This window comes from Anabrus simplex, chromosome 5, assembly GCF_040414725.1.
Source record: "Anabrus simplex isolate iqAnaSimp1 chromosome 5, ASM4041472v1, whole genome shotgun sequence".
In the NCBI taxonomy this organism is placed as follows: Eukaryota; Metazoa; Arthropoda; class Insecta; order Orthoptera; family Tettigoniidae; genus Anabrus; species Anabrus simplex.
The window spans coordinates 29,875,347-29,896,032 of NC_090269.1; the positions used below are offsets into that span (position 1 = coordinate 29,875,347).

The 20,686-nt window shown below is 37.6% G+C and overlaps 1 protein-coding gene across 4 annotated transcripts in view; it reads left to right on the forward strand.

Annotated features, from left to right (window-relative positions):
- The window catches only part of Sgf29 (SAGA-associated factor 29), a 93,591-nt gene that overhangs the window by 65,420 nt on the left and 7,485 nt on the right, over positions 1-20,686 (forward strand). For all 4 annotated transcript variants that reach the window (XM_067147919.2, XM_067147920.2, XM_067147921.2 and 1 more), the window contains exon 5: positions 6,690-6,921. In XM_067147919.2, the coding sequence (XP_067004020.1) occupies positions 6,690-6,921 (232 nt within the window). The remainder of the gene's footprint in view (positions 1-6,689; positions 6,922-20,686) is intronic.

Genomic DNA, 20,686 nt, shown 5'->3' on the forward strand with positions numbered 1-20,686 from the left:
ATTTATTTATTTATCATATGCTAGAGATACAGTGTCTGTCTTGGCTAGGATCTACACTTCTGCATACGTATATCTAAATTTTAGATATAGTCTATCATTTCTGGGATCGCTAGATCAAAGTCACTAGCACTGCCATTATACTTTCTTGTCTTACAATTGTTCATAAAGTGCTGGATTGTCTGTTGTGTAGCACCGCAGTCACACTCGGGCGTTGAAATTCTGTTCCACTTGTAGTGGAAGACTGCACAGTTCCTGTGGTTATTTGGAATCCTGTTCAGTGTGGACCATAGTCTACGAGGGAGGATGAAACCAGGTGGTGGCATCTTCACAGGAGGCATTGTTGGGTAGTATTTGTCGTTGAATCTCTTGTGCCATTCAACGGAAGTTTGATAGTTGCTGTCATGGTATCTCTTGTTGGTAATTTTCTTGAATGCAGGCAATTAGTATTTGTATCACTGATATCATCATGTATCGGCAATTCTGGATTGTTCGTTATTTTGTCGAATTTTCTTAGGATAACATCTTTATGTCTGAGATCTGGAGGAGGAATATGACTTAATCACTGTATGGGAGTCGATTTGATTGTGCCAGTGATGAGATGCATTGTGGTGCTCAGTTGAGTATGATATTTGTGTGGGCACTATTTAGCCAGACAGCAGCACAGTATTTGGCATTCGAGTATACGAACCCTAGAGCTGAGCATTGCAGAGTTGCAGCTGTAGATCCCCAAGTTGTTCCACATAGTTGATGAATTATGATGTGCGTTCTTACTTTTGCAGCAACATTCTGAAGATGATGTTTATAAGACATTGTTCTATCCAATGTGACCCCTTAGACATTTAGGGTATCTATTGTGTCTCATTTGCTGGTTGTCCATGTACACCTTTAACTCCCTATTAGCTATTTTGTTGCTTAGATGAAAGCAGCAAACTTCACTTTTGCTGGTGTTTGCTTATAATCACCACATTTTAAAGTAGTGTGTCAACTTCTTAAGGTCTTCTGTCAAGGTCTCTTCCGTGTGCTCAACTGTTTGGTATCTGACAGCTATTGACCAGTCATCTGGGTATCCAAATTTCCTTGAAAGTGTCTCCGGCATGTCTGCAATGTATAAACTAAACACAAAGGAGCAAGACCCGACCCTTGAGGTAGTCCGTTGTTCAACGATCTTTACGTTACTTACATCTTTCCCCTTGTGTACATTAAATTGTCTTTGACTCAATACGGTGTTCAAAAGTCATGCAGTTTTTCTACACCGGATAACTTTCAGGCACTTCTAGAGTACTCCATCTTTCCAGACTGTGACATAGGCCGCTGTTAAGTCTATGAATGCCACTGAAGTCTTGAGTTTTCTTTGGTAGCCTGCTTCTGTGTAGGTTGTAAGAGATATAACTTCATCTGTTGTATTTTTCTGTGGTCTAAAGCCTGCCTGTTCCACTGGAATTTCCTTGAGTATATCAAGGCCTCTTCTGTTCAGCAGAAGTCTTTCTAGGAGTTTGTATGCAACGCTGAGCAAGGCAATAGGGCAGTAGCTCTCTTGTTTTTCACTTGATTTATCTTTCTTCAGTATGGCAATAACACTAGCCAACATGATTTTGCGGTAAAATAGAAAATATGTAATTCTTATGGAAATCGCTGCCCTGATTCCGAAAATGATGCTATTTTTTTTGCAATTTTGATGCAATTTGGTGTTTTAGTATCTGCATTAATTCGTAAGATATAATGTTGAGAGATGTTCTCGCGCAACTTTTTTTAGAATATAATTATGTGATTCGATTTGTTATTGTTTGCATTGCAATCTGACGACGAAGAAATAGATTTCGAGCTACATCAATATGACACACCTTCAAACAAATTCACACAATCGGAATTGAATGATCAGATAAGGGACTTTGAGCTAACCAAAGAAAAATGTGAATTTCTTGGTTCAAGATTGTGCGGAAAGAATATGTTGGCACATGGTGTAACATTTTCCTGGTACCGAAATTGTGACAAAGAATTCCAAAAGTATTACACTCAAGAAGATGAACTTGTATTTTGTATGGATGTTTCAAATTTTCTACATCAATTGTGAGAGAAAGAGTATGATCCTAGTAACTGGCATTTTTTTTTATTGACTCTTCCAAAAAAAGTTTAAAGTCTATTTTGCTTTATAATAGAAATGTTCTGGCATCCGTACCCCTTGCACACTCCACAAAAATGTCTGAAAAATGCGAGACCTTAAAGTTGGTGCTTGAAAATATTAAATATCATGAGCATGGGTGGCAAATTTGCGGTGATTTGAAGATCATAGGATTGTTGCTGGGACAACAAAAAGGCTATACAAAATTTTCCTGTTTCCTATGCGAATGGGTTAGCAGGACACGGGATAAACATTGGGATACGGTGAACTGGCCAGAAAGGTAACAACTACAACCAGGATCCAAAAATGTCTTGAATGTAAGTCTTATTGACCGTGAAAAAATTCTACTTCCACCCTTGCACATCAAATTAGCATTGATGAAAGAGTATGTCAAGGCATTAGATAAAAGTAGCCTAGGCTTCCAATATTTATCCTCTAAATTTCCCTCATTATCAGATGCAAAAATCAAAGAAGGCGTATTTGATGGACCACAGATTCGTAAACTGGTAAAGGATAAAAATTTCACAGATACAATGACCAAAATTGAGGAGGAGGCATGGAATGCATTCAAAGATGTAGTGACTAAATTCCTTGGCAACATTAAGGACCCTCAATACAAAGAAATTGTAAGGAAAATGTTGGTTAAGTTTAAGGAACTCGATTGTAATATGAGCCTTAAGCTTCATTTCTTAGCTTCGCATCTGGATTATTTCCCTCCAAATTTAGAAGCTGTCAGTGAAGAACAAGGTGAAAGGTTTCATCAGGGTCTCAGAGATGCAGAACGATGCTATCAGGGACGTTGGGATGTGAATATGATAGCCGATTACTGTTGGTTGATTGGACAAGACTACCCTTCTAGAGATCATTCAAGAACTTCAAAAACCCGGAAATTCCACGGAAAACAGAAAAAGACGGAGGTGTGAATCTAACCTGCACATAATGTAAGTAACAAAACTACGTATGTTTAACCATGTAATTTTTATTCAAGGTACGGTTATATTCATTTAAAAGCAACTGTACAGCCGAAACTAAATAGGCTCTTTATGCTTCAGTTTAACGAATTTCAGTATACATTAAAAATACACTGACTGACAGAGCAAATGCAACACCAAGAAGGAGTGGTCAGAACTTTATGCCAATTGCAGGGTAGACTGACGTCACTGAGGTATGCTCATGATGTGAAATGCGCCGCTGTGCTGCGCACGTAGCGAACGATAAATAGGACACGGCGTTGGCGAATGGCGCATTTCGTACCGTGATTTCTCAGCCGACAGTCATTGTAGAACGTGTTGTCGTGTGCCACAGGACACGTGTATAGCTAAGAATGCCAGGCCGCCGTCAACGGAGGCATTTCCAGCAGACAGACGACTTTACGAGGGGTATGGTGATCGGGCTGAGAAGGGCAGGTTGGTCGCTTCGTCAAATCACAGCCGATACCCATAGGGATGTGTCCACGGTGCAGCGCCTGTGGCGAAGATGGTTGACGCAGGGACATGTGGCACGTGCGAGGGGTCCAGGCGCAGCCCGAGTGACGTCAGCACGCGAGGATCGGCGCATCCGCCGCCAAGCGGTGGCAGCCCCGCACGCCACGTCAACCGCCATTCTTCAGCATGTGCAAGACACCCTGGCTGTTCCAATATCGACCAGAACAATTTCCCGTCGATTGGTTGAAGGAGGCCTGCACTCCCGGCGTCCGCTCAGAAGACTACCATTGACTCCACAGCATAGACGTGCACGCCTGGCATGGTGCCGGGCTAGAGCGACTTGGATGAGGGAATGGCGGAACGTCGTGTTCTCCGATGAGTCACGCTTCTGTTCTGTCAGTGATAGTCACCGCAGACGAGTGTGGCGTCGGCGTGGAGAAAGGTCAAATCCGGCAGTAACTTTGGAGCGCCCTACCGCTAGACAACGCGGCATCATGGTTTGGGGCGCTATTGCGTATGATTCCACGTCACCTCTAGTGCGTATTCAAGGCACGTTAAATGCCCACCGCTACGTGCAGCATGTGCTGCGGCCGGTGGCACTCCCGTACCTTCAGGGGCTGCCAAATGCTCTGTTTCAGCAGGATAATGCCCGCCCACACACTGCTCGCATCTCCCAACAGGCTCTACGAGGTGTACAGATGCTTCCGTGGCCAGCGTACTCTCCGGATCTCTCACCAATCGAACACGTGTGGGATCTCATTGGACGCCGTTTGCAAACTCTGCCCCAGCCTCGTACGGACGACCAACTGTGGCAAATGGTTGACAGAGAATGGAGAACCATCCCTCACGACACCATCTGCACTCTTATTGACTCTGTACCTCGACGTGTTTCTGCGTGCATCGCCGCTCGCGGTGGTCCTACATCCTACTGAGTCAATGCCGTGCGCATTGTGTAACCTGCATATCGGTTTGAAATAAACATCAATTATTCGTCCGTGCCGTCTCTGTTTTTTCCCCAACTTTCATCCCTTTCGAACCACTCCTCCTTGGTGTTGCATTTGCTCTGTCAGTCAGTGTATAATACAAACCATCTACTTGTTTACAAAGCAGCATTTATGTGTATTTAATGCATGTAAAATATGATTACGTTTTGCAAGCTGAGATTTACATTAATATATGATATTTAATCAATAGTAAGTATCAACAATTTTACGTAAGAACAAAATAACATTTTGTAAAATTGCCACTAAACCAGACATGATACGCCAAAAGTAATTTTTTTTTTCGAATTCTGCATTAAGAAATACATAAGACCCACCTATTTTCGTTTTTACTGCACAAAAAGAGGTGTTTTTTTTTTTTTTTTTGCAGGCTAGTGTGATCTTTGTCTGTTTGAAGAACTTTGGTATTTGGCCGATTTCAAGGATATCAGTGTAGAATTTTGTCAGCCAGGTGCAAACATGTTCTCCATAATGAGTGAAGAACTCCAGGTGTAAGCCATCCTCACCAGGAGATTTACCTAACTTAGTGTCACTGATGGTAGTGTTTGTTTGTTCCACGCTAAATGGTTTGGGTTGTGCCACTGGGGAGCTACATTTAAGGAGTTTCCTTTCTTTCTTTACGTCCTTAGTAAGATTTTTGCTTTTGGAAGTCGTGACTATATGAGAGGCGATCTTGTTCGAATGGATTTCTTACATCATCCGTGCAGTTTTCCCATCTCCAAGGTTCCTTATAAGAGAACATGCTTTTTGGCTTTATTTTGTGCAGTCAAGTGAGCTTTATCTTCCCATTTTTCCCACCTTTTGCATCTAGACTTTGTAAGAGTTGATTTGCAATTTCATGGTCACTGTTCTCAAGAAATTGCTGGTAAAGTTTTTCACTTTTCTCACTCCATCCAGGGATATATTCTTTGCAAAAGCCTCTAGGGATATTTTTCTTTGCTGCAGATATCATAGCTCCTACAAATCTTTCATAAGCTACATGTATAAGTGGTATTTGACATGCACATTTATCAAGTTCTTCTGAATCGGCCTTATTGAAAATCCAGCGTGGTTGTGGGCTAGAAATGATATAATAATTTATTGCAGCCACTGGCCATACACAATAATACACAATAATTAGATTACATAGGTAATTAAATTCCATAGAGTAACAATATACACAGTCAGATAGTCATTGTCAGATACTCACTAGCAGCCATAGTGGGGATCGACTTCTGTTCCATTTGTGGGACCTCTTTTAAAGCTCCTTTGGAGCTCCTTCAGGTTAAATCCTCTCTTGGGTTGCATAGCGTTACACATAGCAGGGATAGGCCCTTTGGTTGTTCTATTTGTGGGAGTGCATTTAAGCAGTCGTTTTTCTTAAGAGACACATTGATTGTCATAATGATAGTAGGCTATTCCATTGTCTCACGTGTGGGGTGGCTTTTAAGGGGCGAGAGAGAGATGGCCTAAGTGTGTTTGCTGATCATAATGGGAGACGATTATTCTAGCGTTCAGCTTGTGAGCAGGTCCGTACCTTGGTGTTCGTCTGTTCTAGAAGTGATGAGAGGGATTTGGATGCCAATTTCATATATCACAGGTCTATGTTTATTCGTGGGCGTGAGGAGTGATGGATTGGAATAAATTATCAGGGGAAATGTTCGATAAATTACCACCAGGATGACAGCCTTTAATGCAGATCATGGATTGATTGATTGATTGATTGATTGATTGATTGATTGATTGATTGATTGATTGATTGATTGATTGATTGATTGATTGATTGATTGATTGATTGATTGACTGTGTTCCTTTTCTTCACCCTGGCTTCCTATGTTTGATTATGTATAACCTAGAAGAATAGTTACACTTCTTTATTCATAATGTTTTGCATCCCCTAATCTGGTCTCGAGACTTAACTTCTACATTGTTGAACTCTCTTACTTTCGTACTTTTGCTCTATCAATCTTTCAGATTTTTATATCAGGAATGTTGAACTTTAGTACTACATGACATCAAGCCTATTATTATTTTTCTTAAGCAAATAAGCAGCTTGAATTTTTTTAGCCTATGTCATAACATACTTCTGCTCCAAAATATCTTGTTAATTCTATTATTATTATTATTATTATTAAAGATTGACTTATTTGCATTGTTTTCATTCAGACAGGTGACATGGTTGCAGCCTTAGTGAAAGGTGCTGAAGAAGGAGACAATTGGATACTTGCAGAAGTAGTTAATTTTAATCCAGCCACCAACAAGTATGAAGTGGATGATATCGATGAAGAACAAAAAGATCGACATATACTAATGAGCAGGCGGCGAGTCGTGCCTTTGCCACTTATGAGGGCAAATCCCGAAACAGATCCACATGCTTTGTTCCCTAAAGGATCTATTGGTAAGAAATAGTATCGATAAATGTCTGTATTAGTATAAAAACATCACGGAATGTTCCTGAAATTTGGTTGAGCTGTATTAGTAGCTTGGTGTAACTCTTATGCTACCCTTTCTTATTAAGCAAGACAAGATCTGTCACAAGGGCATAACGCTAGGGCAGTGTGAGCAGACCTGGGCCTTCAAGGGCAAAATAATAAAAATGATATATTATATCTAGCCTAAGGTCACTTTGAATGGAAATGATCAGAAAGTCAGATCACAGCGGTGTTTTAGAATTAGTCAAAATACTGTAGTTTTTTTTTTTTCAATTTGTACGTAGATTAATTGCTATGTTGTTGCATCTAGCAGCAGTTAAAACAGTACTTGCAACTTTTAGTGATACCTGGGCTCCCTAGTGCTGAATCAGTAGACCTCAGTTATCTTCGAGATTCGTATTGGCAACCTTTGAAATACAAACTATGAATTGATAATGCATCGTCGTGAGACATCTGGCGTACACTTTATGTACTAGTACTGTTGTTGTTTATGCAGCAAAGTCAAAATATAGGTTTGGATTGAACATGATTGAGGAAAACAGGCCGCCTAATAAAATTTATGCTGTTGACGTTGTGGCTGGTGAAACAGGTCACATAGTCCTTCGTCTTCCCCCGTACAACTGTGAACTGAACGCCATTGAATTGGCATGGGCAAAAATAAACCACAAATTCAAACGACGCAATATTATCAGAGACATGTTAGCAGTTAACTTATGACAACAGACCATCGGGGCATACCATTTAGTATCTGCCGCATATTGGGAGGGGTATTGCAGAAAGGTGAAAGAATTGGAAGAGGAATACTGGAGGCACGACGGTGTCATGGAAATAGACATGCAGATAGCAGTGACGATTGTGGAAGTGATATGTCTGAAAATTAATAATACTGCGGATAGCAGTGGCGATTGTGGAAGTGATTTTTCAGAGAACTCATCCTAAGATAATAAAGGTTTAGAAAATTCATTTCCATTTAGTTGGCAGTATTACCGGAACCGGGAGAGCTTACTCCTCAACCCCCTAAAACCAGTTATCACTAAAAGTTGCACGAACTTTACACTGTGTTGAGTGTAACACAGCACGGCTGTAAATAATGCTTGCCATTGCCGTCTCTAGTAAAACCGTGGCACACTCCTCCCAAAAGAGCTGCAACAAATTACAGTAGAAGTCTGTTATAGCGAGAATTCACAACGGCGAAAAATTTACTCGCTATAGCGGATTGTCGTTATATCCGATTTTTTGTAAAAGTCGGGAAAACCCCCATGCACATTAAATTCAGTATGAAATGGCAATCAGTTCGTTCAAAATTTGAATTTTCGCGGATAATATCCACACTGCGGCTTACTTGTTTGTTGTTTTTCAAAATCCGATACTACGTGAAAGTGTGTGTTTAATTTCATCCGAAAAAATATATATTACCGTATTTCTCTGAATCCAAGACGACCCCCACTTTTTCCTTCAAAAAATTTTTAATCAGGCTTAAAAAGTGCTTTGTAAAATCATATGAATGTCTTTCTCATACAGTACGCAGTGCTTTGTAAAATCATATGAATGTCTTTCTTATACAGTACGTATTTTTAGTCTGTTGATGCTGAACATTGGCTTTAGTTGTGCCATATTTTTTTGCAGCTGTACAGTTATGCTTTATTTCAGCGGGTTTAATAACCATTACCTTAACATTGGCATCATAATATCGAAGGCAACTCGTTGAAAATTTGCCGGCAGTATACATTCCACGCGTCTCTACAATACGGCGATCCATCAGGAAAATATTCTTGCTTACTATAAAACTGTTACCGTACTTTCACTCAGCGTCAGATATTACTGGCTGCCACTACACGCACGTCTTGCTTGCCAGATTCGGTCAACTTCAACCGCTAGCGATGTATAGGTCTTGATTGCGGACTTCTAAAGTTAACAAATGAGTTTATTATGCGGCGGTATGGCAATTCTGCCCATGCATTTTTGTGCACATACCTCACAATTTCATCTTGAACCTCTTTAAAGCGTCCTTGGTGCGCGCCACTGAAAGAATTTTTTGTGCAGTACGCATTTTTAAGCTATCTTTGTCTTCACGGTAGCGCCTAATATTGGCTTTAGTTAGGCCTATGCCATATTTTCTTGCGGCTGCACAATTGTTATACTTTTCCGAGTGTTTAATAGCCATTAACTTAAAATTGGCATCATAACATCGACGAGAACCCATTGAAAATTTGCCTGCAATACCTATTCCACGTATCCTTACAATACAACGATCCATCACGAAAATACTCCTGCTGTCTATAAAGCATAATTTTACTAAGCTTCAGGTACAGCAGACGCGTTATAACTCTGCCTCTGAGTAGCCGTGGCTTTTCTAAGAATTCGAAGGCTCGCATGTTTTGATGCCATTCTGCAGATTTGAGAAACGTTTTTGTAGAGGATAATAGAGTGTCATTCTCTCTTCACTATTTCCCGAGATCCAGTGACGTTACACATAGGCACTGTACGACCGGTCACCGCGGCTAGCGATGTAGGCCTGTGATAAAGAGGTGGTCGTTTATTGTCAACAAGTTTTGTGAGCGCGCGCGGGGGGGGTGAAAAGAAACAGCGTGGTTACTGCGGTAGTTGCCAGTGGTGTTCATTACTAATCAAACCGCGAATGCAAAAGACCCTTGATTTTTCACATGAGATTCTGAGAAAAAAACAGTCGTCTTGGATTCGGAGAAATACGGTATCACTCCAGAGGCTTCTGTGGCAAACAATTCAGTTTTCTTTTTCAAACACCATCACCTAACCTAACCGTATATGTATCATGAAAACCTATTTGAAACACATGTAGAGAAATGATAACCTCCTCGCTAAAAATTGACATGGGAATAGCTTTCCGAAATTTAACTAGACGCCAGAAAATATAAACTATCCTCTGAAATCAGTGATGTACCCTGCCATATCTGGAGGTGTAACACTTTCTTACTTAATTTCAGTATACGGTATACCATTACAATTAAGAGATCATTTACTTCAGCCTTTATTTTTAACGAGTTAACAACTGCTATAGGCCACGTTATTTACGCATTTATTACGAAAACGTGCTACCCTCTTTCATTTCAAATTTTCTTTTGAGAACAGCAGTCGACGGGTATTACTAATTGACTCCAATATCGCCTTCGAATGTTGACGAGAGAGCTCGCAAATGCACATAGCGCAAAAACTATACCGTACCGAAGATGATCGATCGCATTTTGTGGACGTTTCAGTTTTGTTATTCAAATAGCGTCACATATCCTAACTTATCTGTAATGATGAAGTAGAGAAATGATAACCTTCTCGCTACAAATTTACATGATAATAGCCTTTCCGTAATTTAACGGACGCAAGAAAATATAAACTAACCTCGTAATCAATGGCGCACTCTGTCATATCTTGAGGTGTACGCCTATCTCATTCTTACTTAATTGCGGTATTTAGCATTAAAATTAAGCGATCGTTTATTCAGCACTTATCTTTAACAAGTTAACAACAGTTATTGGACATGTTATTTACGCAGTTATTACGAAGACATGTTCTCCGACATTGCCATTGTTTATCAGGAACTCAAGGGAGACTTCATTAGTTAGTCCGAACATAAAGAAAATGATGAACTCTTCTCAGAAGAACTCTTAAGGTTTCACCTTACCTTTTCCTGCCTGCTGGCTCTTCAGAAGTGTGTGTGCGTGTGTTTTGTATTCAGGAATCATTCAAGGCGAATATTTTCGCACTACAAGATGTGTGGTTAAGGTTATTTTTAATATATATAACTTTTGCTTTCTCAACGATTCATTTGTTTCTATATTCGTCCCTGTTTTTATCTCCTCGTAAGATGTGTATTGTTGAATGTAACACCTTGTGGAAAAAATTGGGTTAAATGAAGAAGTTATATCATGTTCAAGATCATTCCTTCACGTCTCTGCACAATATTTAAAATGAAATTTACCGTTGGTCTTTATAGCAATTGTTGAGAGTGAAGGAGAATTTCCTGTTGTGTGTATTTATCAGGAACTCAAGGGAAACTTCATTAGTTAGTCGGAACACCAAAAAAAAAAAAAAAAAAAATTAAAAAAAAAAAATGATGAACTCTTCTCAGAAGAACTCTTAAGGTTTCACTTTACTCTTTCCTGCCTGCTGGCTCTTCAGAAATGTGTGTGCGTGTGTTTTGTATTCAGGAATCATTCAAGGCGAATATTTTCGCACTACAAGATGTGTGGTTAAGGTTATTTTTAATATGTATAACTTTTGCTTTCTCAACGATTCATTTGTTTCTATATTTGTCCCTGTTTTTATCTCCTTGCAAGATGTGTAATGTTTATTATAACGCCTTGTGTATATAAATGTCTACATGCTAGCCTATTTCCCACATTTTGGCTGAAGATGACGCCAAACAGCGTCGAAACTAGTTCCAAATGTAAATATATGTTGTAATAAACTATAACAATTTTGTATTGAAAAGGTGGACCCTTTTAAGTTTCCTATCTTCCTTGCCTTCAAATGTCGACGAGAGAGCTCGCTGGTGGGCATAGCGAGAAAACGATACGGAACCGAAGATTATCCATCGCATGCAGTATTGTGACTGGGTGCATAAAGAATTGAGCGTGCATAATCGCTCGTAATAACGGATGCGTCAGTGATAGGGTTCTCGCTGTAACCGAAAGATAATACACAGTTTAATATAGGAATTTTGAAGGGACAGACAAAAGTCATGGTTGTAACGGGGTTCTTGTTATATGCCGTACTCGTTATAGCGGACTTCTACTGTATTTTAAAATTACGACAACAATGAAAATTGATACCTAACTATCATATTTTACTTAGAAAATGATACTTTGTGTAGTGTGCCTGAAATCGTATTGTGCACAAATTTTGCTGAACATTTTACATTTTTCACATTTATTCAACAACAGTGTATAATGCAAATAAGAAATTTGTATAGCTGACTCTGTTTTGAACATGCTCTCTTTGTGCAAAGTTAATTATGGGCTTATCAGTTGTGAGTAGTGATATTTTTAAAACTGTATTTGAAGAGCTTTTGTTTTAATTTGGTTTATATATTTTTCTGTGTTGTAATTTAATAAATTACCTTAACTGAAACTTTGGGTTACAGAGTATAGTTCTGTAGTTACTGAAAAATGAAGCCAATTAAGTTAAGAACGAATATCTAAATGGTGCACAAAGAAGAAAGAAGAAACGTGAGTTAAGAAAAATCAACAAACAAATTAGGGAAGATAAGTGGTGTTTTTTCTCCTAGTTCTGATGTTAGTGGAACAGTTACAGATGGTGCTCCCTCTTGCAGTGTCACAGATGGGTGCACTTTTAAAATGAAAAGTGATACAGAAACAGATAGCAGATTGTGGTGAAAGTGAAAAAGAAGATTGTGACAAAATCACCATAAATATGATTAGTTCTCTCAATATCAGAGAATTATTCAAATGATCATGCAGTTTATGAGTTAGATGTAGACAATGAATCTAAACAAAATACTTTTAGACAGAATTCATATCTGCCTACAAGGCCTTTCCCTAAAGATGCTAAACAGGATAACAGATCTTTTCTACTAAGTATTTGAAAAAATTCACATTGACAGGGCAAAGAATTTGGAGAGAATGGTTGTGTTTATATATTTCTCTATGTTGTAATTGAATAAATTACCTTAACTGAAACTTTGGGTTACAGAGTATAATTCTGTAGATACTGAAAAATGAAGCCAATTAAGTTAAGAATGAATATCTAAATGGTGCCCAAAGAAGAAAGAAGAAACGTGAGTAATAGTAGTGGACAAGGTCATCAAATGTATCAGGAAAATGGACAGTGAACCAAACGTCCTTGTATTTGCTGATGATGTGCTTTTATGGGGAGAGACAGAAGCTGAAGTTCAGAAGAAACTTAATGAATGGAACAACACATTCAAAAATTTTGGACTGAAGATGAGCAAACCAAGGAGAGTGGAAATGACCATCAACAGGGAAGGAATAAGCTCAAATATATTTCTGGAAGGAGCAAAAATCAAATCAGCTTCCCACTTCAAGTACCTCGGAAGCACAATTTCGAAAGACAAAACTTTAGGCAGGAAATACTCAGCAGGACAGAGAAAGCATCAAACTTCTACAGTCAAGTCAGAAATCTTCTCTGGGACTGCAAAATACCACAAAAAGCTAAAACAATCATGTACCACACTTACTTCGTACCAATCCTCACGTACGGTTTAGAGACATGTACCCTACTAAACAAAGACTTCAGTAGAATCCAAGCAACTGAAATGAGATTCATTAGAACCATGAACCAAACTACTAGAAAGGACAAGATCAGAAATGAAGTGAATAGGAAAGTAGCTGGTATTGAGGTTCCTATTAACAGTGTCATAAAGAAACGCAGACTTCAGAGGTATGGGCACATAATGAGAATGATCAGGGAAAGACCTGCCAGAAAATATATTGACCTTAATCTCGTAGGAAGAAGACCACAGGGAAGACCAAGAAAACGTTGGATAGAGACTGTAAGATCAGATGTGGAGGAGAGAGGATACAAATGGGAGGATGTACTGGAACAGAAGATGTATGAAGACAGAAGGAGATGGAGAGCGCTTGTACACCACACTCGGAAAACTGGAGTTGGGAAATGATGATGATGATGGTTGTGTTATTCATCAAAAAATGACTCCGTTCATTGTAAAACATATTGGCTCGTGGGAGGACAGATATCTTCTTCAGCTTGGAGATGGTTAACCAAAGGTATGGTGCAACAAGAAACTAGTTACACACGTTGAATGCATGCATTGATTTTAGTTCATGGCATAAGAAAAACACAATTGATTCAGAATTGAAGAAAAGTGAGAACATACATACACAAGTCCTTGAACATATTTTGAATAGAATGTGACATTAACACTGGCATCCAATAATGTAGCGTTTCAGGAACAGAAAGAAGAAATTGGAAATTGTTTAGCAGTCATCAGATTGCTCACAAAGTGTGATCCTGTGTTACACAATCGCATAAACAAACCAAGATACACTCAAAAGTATATAAACCCCTCAGTTCAAACAGTGTTAATAAGTGTTCTACCGGGCAAGTTGAGGCTATGAGCTTGCATCCGGGAGATAGTAGGTTTGAATCCCACTATCGGCAGCCCTGAAGATGGTTTTCCGTGGTTTGCCATTTTCACACCAGGCAAATGCTGGGGCTGTACCTTAATTAAGGCCACGGCTGTTTCCTTCCCACTCCTAGCCATTTTCTGTCCCATCGTCGCCATAAGACCTATCTGTGTCCGTGCGACGTAAAGCCACTTTAAAAAAAAATGAATTTGACAACTAAATGATGCAAATTATAATAGTAAAATCAACGTAGGAAAAACAGTCAAGTTTGCCTTCTCAAACGACTTCACAAGTTATTTTGAAATCAGGCTCTCCTTAAAAACCTTCAGTATTATCAGCTATGGTAGGACAACTAACTAACTATAAATAAAACTCCAAACAGTCTTTAGGGATCAAGTGAAACATGGACTTCAGATCACGTATTTTTTCTGAGCTTATTGGTTCTCCTTCAGGTCACAGTTTAAGCAGTTTTCTTGAGAAATGTAAGCTGTCACCGAAAGATTTTAGACCAGTCCTTTTTCCAATGTTTATTTCCATGTAGGTTTCTTGACTTAGATCACTTTTCACAAAAACTGACAGAAGCTCTGATTTCCTGTGCTGTATTTCCTTGAATGGTAACCAGTTTACCTTTTCACCCTCAACACTTTTCTTTCTGTTTGTGATCACTCCTTTTATTGCAGATGTACCTACAAAATCTCCCTTTACCATTTGGAAGACTTGTAAATGATTTCTCTTTCTGCAAGACTTCATTATTTTAATTTAATCGTCTGGCACATAGAGACGTTGCTGGAACTTCAGTGCAGACTCAGTATCACCAAAGTCCGAATCATTTTTCAGGAAATTGTGCCCAGGAACTAGAAAGCGTTGTGTGATAGTCAGTAGGCTAGGATGTTCTTCTAGAATAGTTTTCAGAAACAAAGCTACTGTATTTTTATATTTTGATTTGGCCCCCACAGGAATCTGACCAGAGTATCAAATGTGTTGTGTCTGGTGATACATGAGTCAGTATGTGTTTTCTTAAGCATCTCATTCCACCCACACGTAACAAAATTCTTTTTCCTTAGAATCATGAATGCAGCAGTTATACAACCAAAGTTGGCGTTTATAAAACACTACATTTGTTGGTATTCTTGGGAGTGGTAATGTTTTTTTTTCCAAATCAAACGAAATGCATTCAGTTTCTCACAACGTGTCTTTTTAGCCTGCATGAAAGTCTGCTTTATGAGATTCCTTGCAAGGTTTACTTCCTCTAAATGACTTTCATGTTCTTTTGCTACTGAAGAATCCAATCCCAATGAATTACTTATCCTCATGATAAGAGCATCACATGTATTGCATGTGTCTTTCTTTAGTGTTTTAAACTTTAGGTTGAACTTGGTTAGAAATTTTTCTGCATAGTGCTAAAGATACAAGATTCACATAGTTGTCACAGTAGAGACCGTACATGACATCTAGAGTAGTACCTGGACTTAAATACTCTCCTTTGTTTGAGAACGATAATAATGTGATTTGTACTTTGGAAATTTTTAAATGTGTTCACATACTTCTGGTAGTTTATTATGTCCTCCAGCACTCCCTCTCCCATCCACGATTTCACATCGCTTCATTTTTTTTAAAAGCTTTGTCAACAACACAACTTGACACTCGTAATGTTGAAAGGAGAATAATAAAACTTTGATCTCCACCTATTCAATACATTAAAAGCAATTATGAAATTAGGATCTCATCTTTATTTTATTGCTTAATTGTTAAAACATAGGACATGTTTCGTTCATACTTTGAACATCTTCAGCTCTAAATCTTCTTACAAGGTTAAATTGATAACATCGTTCTAGAACTTAACACTTATGGTTTGCCATTAACAAACTTATAATAATAAAAAATCTCTTAAATATAAAGCGTTTATATATTACGTCGTCTTATTGAAAATAATATGACTATTTATTGAGTTTGAAACTTTAAAACCTTATTCTAATATTTAAAATACAATGCCTTTAGTTAGTCTCTATATAAATACATTTACAATCTGTTAATTGCTGGATGTCTTAAAATTATTTGTTGTATACACATTAAAATATTTTGTTACAAATGGACGTAAACTTTCTCGTATGTTGTACCATATGGAATTGAAGTCTTAATACACTCTCAAAACAGCTGAGTTTAGGCGTGAATATTATTATTTTCGTCATAAAATTGACAAAAGTGATGCGCACTGTTGATTATAGGTTATGAATTTTGTCCTACTTTAAATATTTTGTTGCAATTTGTCGTATTCACAAATTGCTTGTAGTTTTAACCAGTGTAGGGCAATCCTATAGACATAAGCAGGGACTCAGTCAAATGGTGACAGACAAGCTTTGATGGTAATTTCATCCAAATTTATGTAAGTAAGTCTGTTCATGTAGCCCTCTTATTCTTGGCTGCATTTACGAAGTTAAATATTTAAAGTAGGACAAAATTCAATGCGCATCATTTTTGTTAATTTTATGACAAAAAGAATAATATTCACACCTAAACTCAGCTGTTTTGAGAGTGTATTAAGATTTCAATTCCATATGGTACAACATGTGAAAACGTTTACGTCCAGTTGTAACAAAATGTTTTAATGTGTATACAACAAATACTTTTAAGACATTCAGCAATTTAACAGATTGTAAATGTGTTTATATAGAGACTAACTATAGGCATTGTATTTTAATTATTAGAATAAGGTTTTAAAGTTTCAAACTCAATAAATAGTCATATTATTTTCAATAAGACGACGTAATATATAAACGCTTTATATTTAAGAGGTTTTTAAAGTTTATTATGGATAAGTTTGTTAATGGCAAACCATAAGTGTAAGCTCTAGAACGATGTTATCATTTTAACCTTGTAAGAAGATTTATAGCTGAAGATGTTCAAAATATGAACAAAACATGTCCTATGTTTTAACAATTAAACATTAAAATATGGATGAGAGCCTAATATTATAATTGCTTTTAATGTATTGAATAGGTGGAAATCAAAGTTTTATTTTTCTCCTTTTAACAGACTTTCAATTCTTGCAACTCGTAATGTTTGTAAAAATATTGCTTTACACACTTTCTTATTGCACAGAAAATACTCTCTGGCATTCCGCTTCTCAGTTCCTACTGCTCTCTTCCGCTTAATACTGACCCTTTTAAGCTTTCCTGCTATAATTTGGCATCTAGCTTCATAAGAGACTTAAGCGACTGCAGCTATTGAGCTCGGTCCCACTAGTATTGACGTAGACTTGATTGGTATTCACCTTCCTTTTCTTAATTTGTCGCATTTGATCTTAAATTTTCGCTTTCTTCCTTTTCTTGGTCGGCCATCTGAAATAGCACCGCTAGTGTCCAATTCCATCTCCACATCTGGTGTCCCAGTATCTCCTTTTTTGGCAAAATTATTGCAGATGCCAGTTTCCAGCATTTCGTCACAATTTTGGCGTAAGTTATTTCCTGATGTGCTAGGAGATATTTAATTTATAATAGAAATGTTGTTTGACAGAATACTGTTATCTGAACACTTATGGTACAAGCGTGGAATATCATCACAGTCTTCTGAGGCTTTTCATTAGAAAACACTTCATTTAACACACGTACATCTTTGCCAGGTGGCTTATTTCCCCAACATTCCCTAATTTTGTTTCTATTAATTCACTCAGCTCAGGGTTGGACACTTCGATTTCAACAGATTCCTGAGCTGTTCCATCAGAACTATTACTGGAACTCAAATTTGACATTAAATCATCAAATGTGACAACTTCAGGTGAACCATTTACATATTGTTTTCCAACTGGAAGTGAAATATCATAACGTCCATGAAACGGCAATATGTCGTAACCCTCAATTTGAGCGAAATTGCCATTTTGCCATTTTCAGGCTTGTGGGTTTACCTTCAGTAAAAATATCATATCCCTCAGATAAATATTTCTATTTTATTTTTAAGGAAAACAAAATGTTGTATCCCCGATGATGTTTTCGATGAGTGACAAAATGTCGTATTCCACAGATGTGAGGGTTACGACAAATTGCAGGCAGCCGTTTTGTTTGTTTTCGTAGATATTTTGTAGTAAGCCACTCGTGATCTCATGTGAAACCACTTACATCGTAATAAGACTGATTGTGAACCTATATCAATATCTGAAAACTTTAGGCCTGGGAATCAAGCACAGTGTAATATGCTTGAAGTCCCTGAGAAAGTACCGATTCAGTCGCGTATTACAAATGATAGTTTGGTTAGTAGCAGTAATACAATATCATATCCAGAAAATCATATTTATGTTCTGGAAGCAGATGATAGGGATTTGCTTGATTTAATTCAGATGAGTGACATTCCAGTTCTTGATTCCTCTAGCGAAATTAAGAGATTGTTACTGTTCCAAACAAACTGTAAATAATTGCAATAATTCCAGCATTACTGCACATTCTGCTTTAGCTGCTGATATTGCAGGGGCACTCATGGAATTGGAAGAACCTAGGAAAGAACAAAATTCTGCTACAGACACCAACATTTCTGTCATAGCAGCTAACCCAGATGCTCTAGATATGCCTTCTGATACAGAATTTTATCCTTCCCTGCATGATACTTCTTTAAAGCAAAAGAGGGATAATAGCAAGTGCTGGAGTAGAAATTTAAAGAAAAGGCTACGAATGGAAGGGAAGAGATACATAGCTTATACGATTGAAGAGATTAATGTTGTACAGGACCAACCCATAAATGAAAGAATGTTAGGCGATAGATCCAACTCTGAATCATGTAGGAAATGTGCAGAACGAAAGTGTGATGACATTTCTGAGGAGGAGCGAAATTATATATCTCAAGAATTTTGGTCAATAATGTCGTGGAGCAGCGAAAGTTATTTGTTGCAAACAATGTTGAGACATTAGTACCAAAGCGGCGATACACATCTGAAGAAGAATCTCGGAGAAGTGTTAACTTCCTTTATTATTTGAAATTAAAGAATGGTACTCAGGAACCTGTCTGCAAGAAAATGTTCCTTTCTACATTAGGGTTAAGAGAACGTTCTGTGAGAAATTTGGTGAATAAAAATTCAGCAGAAATGTATGTTTCAAATGAAGTCACAGTGAAGAACAGGAAGAGTGACAGACCTACAGCTCATAAAGAGAACTGGAGCATTTAAATAAATTCTTCAACGATTTGCTTTCCCTTATGAGGCCAAATGGATAAACTTTGATGCTTTCACTGATTATTCACAGAAGCCCCTGCACAGGTAAACAAAAATATCATTAGCGCATTTAAACAACGTGATCGTACGAATTGAACACTTACTAGTAAATATCTAATATTGCCATTTTTAAAATTTTTTACACGTTTCTTAGCATAAGGCCCGGGCAGAGAAAGGTAACAGACATCAGATGTCACAAGTATAGTCCAAATTGGGATATTGAGTACAAAGTTAATTTTGAAGAAGACTGGCAATTACTGCCCCACCGCGGAAAGAAGTGAAAATGCCAGTGGAATGGCCTTCACTCCACACCGAACCACGGAAAATTTCTTCCCACAAGTATCATCACCTGCAGCAGTTGAAATCACTTCTTCCAAAAGACTGCCATGCCTTCTACGATTCATTCCCTCATGATTAAGTGTAGTGATTGACTTAAAAGTACTGGTACAGAAGATTACTACTAGTTTCATAATGTACGTTCTCTTGTTATTTTCATTGTGCAGGGTAGGTAAATGTCTTAAAATGTTTCCGCCCTTGATAAGTAGAGAAAACTCTTAGAATGAACACTTTCCTTAAGCAACAGTGTGAAGTTATCTGTAATTTCTGAAGTTGTAGGTATATTTGTACTTTGTGTTATTTTGCTAGTTAATCAATGAATAGTCTACTTACGTAATACTAATTCTCTTATTTGAAAGGAAGTTTAATTATTCAATATAGTTTAATAATATTATATTCACACAGTAACCTTGAGAGATTTTGAATATATTACATTAGTTCATGTTCGATTAAATAGAATTTTATTATTGATCCACTTTATTTTATGCAGTATGTGTTTAGAATATTCCATTATTATCTCTTATTAGCGTTTATATTTTGTTTAGAAACAGTAAATAAGTAGGAGAGTACAACATGAAAAACGTCGTAACCCACATTCTCTATAAATTTTTTGATTCAAAATGTCATAACCCACGTACATTCGAGAAAATTGTAAAACATTCCATTTGGGCAGTGTAGCATTCAAACTAGACTAGAATGAATCAAGAAAACACTTTCATGATATATTTAGGATGTACTATTGAAATCCTGCAATGTTTTTTGTGTCTCCTGTAAAATTGAACTATTGTGGGATACGACATATTGCCGTTTCATGGAGTAAGGAAGAAGGTCCTGGTTGACTGAAGGTGAAAATGTATTACTTTCACAGTGAATCTTGTCCGTTTGAGGTCGATCAAATTGATCATGTAAATCAGAAACACCTCTGCTGCGTTCAGTAGGTATAAGAAAATTGGTTTGAAAGTGTGCGGGATTAGTTACTTCTTGAACGCGGTGTTCAACATGCTCTTTATCAGAAGGCAGATCTTGTGAAGATGCCTAAAAAAGATACTGAAAAACATCAAATATCAGATTATAAAACTTATTATTATTATTATTATTATT